This window comes from Temnothorax americanus, unplaced genomic scaffold (genome assembly GCF_048541705.1).
Source record: "Temnothorax americanus isolate GAGA-0224 unplaced genomic scaffold, ASM4854170v1 Scaffold38, whole genome shotgun sequence".
Lineage (NCBI taxonomy): Eukaryota > Metazoa > Arthropoda > Insecta > Hymenoptera > Formicidae > Temnothorax > Temnothorax americanus.
Window position 1 is genome coordinate 1,626,116 of NW_027509526.1, and position 8,782 is coordinate 1,634,897.

At 36.4% G+C, this 8,782-nt stretch overlaps 1 protein-coding gene and 1 long non-coding RNA gene across 3 annotated transcripts; one reads left to right on the forward strand and one right to left on the reverse strand.

Moving 5' to 3' along the window:
- Positions 1-322: 322 nt before the first annotated feature.
- Positions 323-1,612, reverse strand: LOC143902136 (uncharacterized). Of its 2 annotated transcripts, none has more exons than XR_013258266.1 (2): positions 1,393-1,612; positions 323-1,038 (listed from the first exon to the last, which is right to left on the reverse strand). It is a non-coding gene; the product is annotated as an uncharacterized LOC143902136 (long non-coding RNA). The 2 variants fall into 2 exon arrangements; XR_013258265.1 differs by having other exon boundaries at positions 1,367-1,612.
- A 4,942-nt stretch (positions 1,613-6,554) lies between these two features.
- LOC143902159 (uncharacterized) lies at positions 6,555-7,774 on the forward strand. Its single transcript, XM_077414856.1, is given in 2 exon segments — positions 6,555-6,993; positions 6,996-7,774. Coding segments are annotated over 2 exon segments (813 nt in total). The 5' UTR covers positions 6,555-6,619; the 3' UTR covers positions 7,435-7,774.
- The last annotated feature ends 1,008 nt before the right edge of the window (positions 7,775-8,782 follow it).

Here is an 8,782-nt window from a genome sequence, read left to right on the forward strand (position 1 = left end):
GAGGGTGAACCGATCGGCGTTCTTGCGCCAGTCTCGAGATCTAAGCTCGGTCCCGTGCCTTGGCCTCCCGCGGATCTTCCTTGCTGCGAGCAGGCTTCCGTGGCGGCGCGAGCCGTCGTGGTCGTCCTCTTCGGCGCCTATTCAACGCTCAGCTCAGAACTCGTTGAACTCGAAAAATATTAAGACGTATTAGAAATAATTAAAGACTGAATAAATATTATTTACAAAACGGTAATAATAAATAAAAATAATATTATTTGAAAAATTATGCAGATAATTATATATCTTGCGTCACATTTGATATTTTGATTGATCAGATCAATGGTCTCTTTCATTTTCCCAAATCGGTTTGTAAAAATAAATACGGCCTCTTTAAGATTATTTTTACGCTTTTCTATCAGCTTTATAATGCTTGACAAAGTGTTTGGATTTTGATTGAAATAAGTTTCTGCGAATCTATTCGCCTTGGACAATTGTTCGTTAGAAAAAAATTCTGAATAATCCATAAAATAATTGTTCGCCAGTGATAAAATAATAAAACACGAAAATTTGTCGGCCTAACTGGCAATAATTTTAATATTAATACAACAACGTTTCGACCTCTACTTTGGGTCCTTATCAAATTATAAGTTATTTAGCAATGATTGAATTGCGCGTCAGGTTTTGAATCTTATTATCATCGTTAAACTATATGGTCAGGAAGTATAACACATAGCGAACATTAGATTCAAAACCTGACGCGCAATTCAATCATTGCTAAATAACTTATAACTTGATAAGGACCCAAAGTAGAGGTCGAAACGTTGTTGTATTAATATTAAAATTATTGCCAGTTAGGCTAACGAATTTTCGTGTTTTATTCTGAATGATATATTTATTTATCGTTCAACCTGCAGGTGGTCGTGGGACTTTCCTTGGAAATGGTTCACGGAAGCCATAAATAGATGTATCCACTCATGCTCATCCACTTGTCAACACGCAGAAGAGTGTGCTATATACGTTTGCGCAAGGAGACAGTTCCTCGTTTCTTTATATTATCTGCAAGAATATATATGATGGTTACTACAGTCTGCATCTTTGTAAAGCAAATCATATATCTGACTTATAATTATAAATATATTAGAATATTTATTGCAAAATAAAATTTTCTCTTATTCAAGTCCTTTTTGGCAAAATTCTACAACGCATAGAAATATATAACAAATCGTTTAGCTCATATTATGTCTAATTACTCTATCTAATTACTCTATTTTTTAATTTAAATATTTTAATTCAAATAGACTTATTTATTTATTTAATTATTTATTTATTTATTTATTTATTTATTTATTTATTTATTTAAATTAAAATATCGTAAAAAGTATACGTTATTTAAGATGTCTTGTTCCTAACTGTTATCAGATGTTACGCTGTAAGATGTCTTTTGCTGTGTATACACACCCTGTATGTGCTCTTTTGACAGCTGTCTTAACCTCTCACTTACAGCTCACTGCTGGTCACGGCCCGTCACGGCGACTCCCTAGACGCAGTGGCTCGCAGTCTCTAAATATTCGTGCGTTCCAAAACCCATCCAAAAAAAAGTGTTGCAACCTTTCCGTGAACGACTGTACACATAATTTTAATTCAGCCAATTTTTATTATGTCTAGACATAATTTTAATTCTGCCGCTAGGGAATTTTTAAGTCCATTCTTATGAATCAAGCTTGAATTCGATGTCTAGGTATCCCAGGTTGCCGATGACGAAGTCCAGATAGTGCGCTTCATAGTTTTCGGTATCCAGGTGTTATCGTACGTTGAATTCGATGTCTACGTGTCCCAGGTTGCCGATGACGAGGTCCAGATAGCGCGCTCCGTAGTTTTCGGTGTCTAGGTGTATTGATACCTTGAATTCGATGTCCACGTGTCCCAGGTTGCCGATGACGAGGTCCAGATAGCGCGCTCCGTAGTTTTCGGTGTCTAGGTGTATTGATACCTTGAATTCGATGTCCACGTGTCCCAGGTTGCCGATGACGAGGTCCAGATAGCGCGCTCCGTAGTTTTCGGTGTCTAGGTGTATTGATACCTTGAATTCGATGTCCACGTGTCCCAGGTTGCCGATGACGAGGTCCAGATAGCGCGCTCCGTAGTTTTCGGTGTCTAGGTGTATTAATACCTTGAATTCGATGTCCACGTGTCCCAGGTTGCCGATGACGAGGTCCAGATAACGCGCTCCGTAGTTTTCGGTGTCCAAGTGTAATAATACGTTAAATTTGATGTCTAATTTTAATGAGGTTTGTTAATTATTTTGGCTAAAATTTGGGAAAAACGAATTCGTAATTTCGACCGGCCAACATGTCGAATTAACACCTAGACACCGAAAACTACGGAGCGCACTATGTGGACCTCGTCATCGGCAACCTGGGACACGTGGACATCGAATTCAAGGTATCAATACACCTAGACACCGAAAACTACGGAGCGCGCTATCTGGACCTCGTCATCGACAACCTGGGACACGTGGACATCGAATTCAAGGTATTAATACACGTAGACACCGAAAACTACGGAGCGCACTATGTGGACCTCGTCGTCGGCAACGTGGGACACCTAGACATTAAATTCAACGTACGATTACACCTGGACACCAAAAACTATGGAGCGCACTATGTGGACCTCGTCATCGGCAACCTGGGACACGTGGACATCGAATTCAAGGTATTAATACACCTAGACACCGAAAACTACGGAGCGCGCTATCTGGACCTCGTCATCGGCAACCTGGGACACGTGGACATCGAATTCAAGGTATCAATACACCTAGACACCGAAAACTATGGAGCGCGCTATCTGGACCTCGTCATCGACAACCTGGGACACGTGGACATCGAATTCAAGCTATTAATACACGTAGACACCGAAAACTACGGAGCGCGCTATCTGGACCTCGTCATCGGCAACCTGGGACACGTGGACATCGAATTCAAGGTATTAATACACGTAGACACCGAAAACTACGGAGCGCACTATGTGGACCTTGTCATCGGCAACCTGGGACACGTGGACATCGAATTCAAGGTATTAATACACGTAGACACCGAAAACTACGGAGCGCACTATGTGGACCTTGTCATCGGCAACCTGGGACACGTGGACATCGAATTCAAGGTATTAATACACGTAGACACCGAAAACTACGGAGCGCACTATGTGGACCTCGTCATCAGCAACCTGGGACACGTGGACATCGAATTCAAGGTATCAATACACCTAGACACCGAAAACTACGGAGCGCGCTATCTGGACCTCGTCATCGGCAACCTGGGACACGTGGACATCGAATTCAAGGTATTAATACACCTAGACACCGAAAACTACGGAGCGCGCTATCTGGACCTCGTCATCGGCAACCTGGGACACGTGGACATCGAATTCAAGGTATTAATACACGTAGACACCGAAAACTACGGAGCGCACTATGTGGACCTTGTCATCGGCAACCTGGGACACGTGGACATCGAATTCAAGGTATTAATACACGTAGACACCGAAAACTACGGAGCGCACTATGTGGACCTCGTCATCAGCAACCTGGGACACGTGGACATCGAATTCAAGGTATCAATACACCTAGACACCGAAAACTACGGAGCGCGCTATCTGGACCTCGTCATCGGCAACCTGGGACACGTGGACATCGAATTCAAGGTATTAATACACCTAGACACCGAAAACTACGGAGCGCGCTATCTGGACCTTGTCATCGGCAACCTGGGACACGTAGACATCGAATTCAACGTACGATAGCACCTGGATACCGAAAACTATGAAGCGCACTATCTGGACCTCGTCATCGGCAACCTGGGATACCTAGACATCGAATTCAAGCTTGATTCATAAGAATGGACTTAAAAATTCCCTAGCGGCAGAATTAAAATTATGTCTAGACATAATAAAAATTGGCTGAATTAAAATTATGTGTACACATAATTTTAATTCATTTTTATTATGTCAAGACATAATTTTAATTCATTTTTATTATGTCAAGACATATAATAAAAATGAATTAAAATTATGTGTACACATAATAAAAATTGGATGAATTAAAATTATGTCTGACATAAAAATAATTCCGCATTTTTATTATGTGTACACATAATTTTAATTCATTTTTATTATGTCAAGACATAATTTTAATTCATTTTTATTATGTCAAGACATAATAAAAATGAATTAAAATTATGTGTACACATAATAAAAATTGGATGAATTAAAATTATGTCTGACATAAAAATAATTCCGCATTTTTATTATGTCAAGACATAATTTTAATTCATTTTTATTATGTCTTGACATAATAAAAATGTCTTGACATAATAAAAATGAATTAAAATTATATGTCTTGACATAATAAAAATGAATTAAAATTATGTGTACACATAATAAAAATTGTATGAATTAAAATTATGTGTACACATAATAAAAATGCGGAATTATAATAAAAATTGGCTGAATTAAAATTATGTTTAGACATAATAAAAATTGTATGAATTAAAATTATGTGTACACATAATAAAAATGCGGATTTATTTTTATGTCAGACATAATTTTAATTCATCCAATTTTTATTATGTCTAGACATAATTTTAATTTATCCAATTTTTATTATGTCTAGACATAATTTTAATTCAAAATTTAAAAGAAATATGTGTTTAAACATCATTTTCATTCGGTGCATTAAAATTATGTCATAACATAATTTTAATTCTCAATTTTTAATTATGTCTAGACATAATAAAAATTAGATGAATTAAAATTATGTCTAGACATAATAAAAATGAATTAAAATTTTGTGTACACATAATTTTAATTCATCCAATTTTTATTATGTCTTGACATAATAAAAATGGGTTGAATTAAAATTATGTGTACACAATTTTAATTCATTTTTATTATGTCTAGACATAATTTTAATTCATTTTTATTATGTCAAGACATATAATTTTAATTCAACCCATTTTTATTATGTCAAGACATAATAAAAATTGGATGAATTAAAATTATGTCTTGACATAATAAAAATGAATTAAAATTATGTCTTGACATAATAAAAATTGGCTGAATTAAAATTATGTGTACACATAATTTTAATTCATTTTTATTATGTCTAGACATAATTTTAATTCGTCAATTTTTATTATGTCTAGACATAATTTTAATTCATTATTAAGAATCGCAATTTTTCTGAAGACAATTATTTTTTGAAACTTTTATATTGAGTATAATTTTATTTATGCTATTAAAAAGTAAAACGGCATGCCATAGCGACCGGCCATTCTTACGCATTCGGCGGCACGCAGTGTTTATCGCGTTCTCGCGACCGACCATTTTTGCGCACTCGGTAGCTCGTAATGTACACTGTGGAATAGGCGCGTGTGAAGAGGAACGACATCGTTCGTTGATCTTTTTTTCATTCTTTCGTTTATTTAACTTAATATAGACGGATACACATTGAATAGAAAATGATTAAATACAATACAGATAGATGAATGCAACGTAGAGAAAAAATGAGTAATACGAAAAAATACAAATATGTTATACGAAAAAATACAAATATGTTATACGAGTAATACGATAAAAAAATACAATTGTGTTATACGAGTAATATAAAAACAAAATACAATTATGTCAAACGAGTAATATAATTTTTTTACAAATTTACGAAGTCGATGCTGGACAGACATTCGCGTCGCTCGATCCACCGGTCGCGCAGCTTCAGCACGTTCTCTATCGCGCAACACCGTTAATGACGTCCGCACTGAAACGCGCGATCGGGGCGAAGGAACTCCAGGCGATCGACGTCGTCGTACTCGTCGTCGATGGACGTGATCGTCGCGTTGAGGTCGCGAACGGCGTCGCCGAGAATTTCCTCCAGCCACCTCTTCTTTTCGAGCCCCTTCACGTAGATTCGCACGCCGGGCATCTCTTCTTTCTCCCACGTTTCTTCCAGGCCGTCGCACACCGCGCGTCGAATTATCGTCCTCGCCAGACGGTAGTCCACGTCCCCGTCCTCCCAACGGAGGCCGTGGTGATTCGCCATCAGCCAGCTGGCCCTTTCCTTCTCGGCCCTCGTCAGCAGATCCCAACTCATCAGGGCGCGAAACACGTGATGGGCGAGTACGCGCGTCTCGCTTCGCAGCACGGCCACCTCCTTCGTGAAGAATTTCTCGCCTACCACAAAGCCCTGCAGGTCGACGAAGATCGTCGTCGTTGTCGTTGTCGCCGCGGCCATCGAGTCGACGTGTGTTGAAAAAAAAAAACAGTAAAGATGTGCTTAAACCGCTCGTTCCTAACGGTCTGAGGAACGATGAAAAGATCCTCGATTTTTATATGTGCCTCGTTTCCGGGAAATGGTTTTTTTCTACAACCGCATTTTTATATGTGCCTCGTTTTCGGGAAATGGTTTTTTCTACAACCGCATTTTTCCGTTAGATAATTTTGCGCACAACGTTGGTCAGCGGACTGTACTCGATGACGCGATCGTGAACGATGAGACAAAAGGCGGTGGTTTTCTCTCAATACATACGTATGTTTAGAAATCAATGGACAAAATTTATTAAATGTGATTTTAATATTAATTAAGATGAATCAACCCGAACTTTTTGTACCATTTTTATTTAGCAGTCAACCATGCGAAAGCTTTTTTCGTCACTTACGATCAATGAGTTCTACTTGCTCAACAATTGTCAATTGCAGTCTCCTGGAAAGTATTCACAGAATTAAACGTATACAGTTACAGAGTGACATATCGTCAATGAGCTCTGTTGCAACTGAGCAAGGATTCAGCTTTCCGCGTGCTAAAAAGTGTAGTTCAACTTCTGATGTAATAAATTTATCACTTCCAGGCATTGAAGAGATACAGCAAACTATTGAAAAAGCGAAACTAGAAGCATTTTCAGATATTTCAATGTTAGGTATGAATGTTGACATATCAAAGTCATTAACATAAAAAACATTGAAATCGGCGATATTATACGTTTAGAAAAAGATGATACTAACGATCCTTCATTATACAATCAGGATAGAGATCAGACTTCTAATCACAATTCTGATGCGCAAAGTATGCTGGACAATGAATCTGATGATTTTAACTTATTAGAAGATTTAACTGTTTTATCGTGTATTGAAGGATCGTTGAACCTTCGTGGTTACGATAAAAATAAAACTGACATCAAATCAGACAGTCCTTTTACCATTGTAAAAGATGGACAGAATAACGAGATTGTTGTTCGGAAATCTTCCATATGTTGGTTATTAAACCGAAATAATTGTAATTTAAGCAGTGATAAATTACAGCGTGTAAGAGAATGCGAATTTTCTAAGTATCGTTTGATGACTCGAAAGACTTCTGGTCTTAGTTTTTGTGAAACTCGCGAGGAAATACAGATTGGAGACTAGTGCTTATTTAAAAATATTGAAATAAAAAAATGCTTAATAGGTTTTGTCCTTGGATTTGCCTACATAGAAAAAAAATTCTGGAAGGCAAGAGAATACTCCAGTAACACTGCGCGAATTAAAGGCAATAAAAATATTGTGGGAGTACTGTGCCATTGGTACTCTGTAAATAAGGAAGAATGCTTAAATCCAGAGCAAATTGAAATACAAGAATACATAGACGTTAAACAATATGTTATAACTATTTCAGCTCCATGCATGACTGATTTAAACTTAAGGCTAACCCATGATGTTTTTGAAAAGATAAAAAAGTATTTATAATTAATATATTATACTTTTATATAACTTTGTTATGATTATTATAACAAGCTACTTTGTGAATTAAATAAAATTTATGAATACTATAAAATACTTTTTATTTTTTTACTTTTTCATGATGTACATTTAATAATACAAAAATTACTCGTATAATATTATATATATTATTATTTTAAACTTTTTAAAGAATTGGCATGTTGCTTCAAAAGTTAAATAAAATCTAATCAATCATATTAAAATTATTTAAAGCATTAATTAATGATTTCTATTTTATTATATATTATAATTTAAAATTATGATAAATTTGTAACATTATTTACATTAAAATTAGCAATAATAACGAGTAATGCTATTGAAATCATTTGTAATCACAATAAAATTATTTGTAATCACAATGAAATCATTTGTAATCACAATAATGTCATTTGTAATTACTGTGATATCATTTGTAATCACAATAAAATCAGCTGTGATCACAATCGATTTCACACAGTCGTATAAAATCCGATAAAATCACTTTAGTAGTTGTAATCACATCGTAATTAACTGTAATCAATTGTAACCAACTGTACTTTGTAATCACGTGTACATCTAATAGCTGAGTGAATAGCCCCTCGACTAAAACACACTATCAGGCTGTAGGACCAGCTTACAGCACAACCAGTGCCTATACTGGCACTGCCACCACCACTGGGCTACGGACGGAGAGTGCGGCCGAAAAAGCTCCTTTTTTTAAATGCTGCGCCAGCGACTATGTACTACCAGCCAACAGTGGCTGCAGCATGCACCACTACTGAAACACACTATTTTATTATCTAAATACTTGAAAAGGAACCAATCTGATAACTCCAACAGTTTCTCAGAAAATATTACCATTTTTTTGGTCTTCTAGGTGCACATGCTCCCTTAATGGGCCAATTGGAATTTGTAAGAGATAACTTAACGTCATAGCTATTGCGATAAACAACAAAAATTGATCTCCTAGTATTAAATATAAATATTATGTAGTGCAAACTATTCTTACGCAATTATT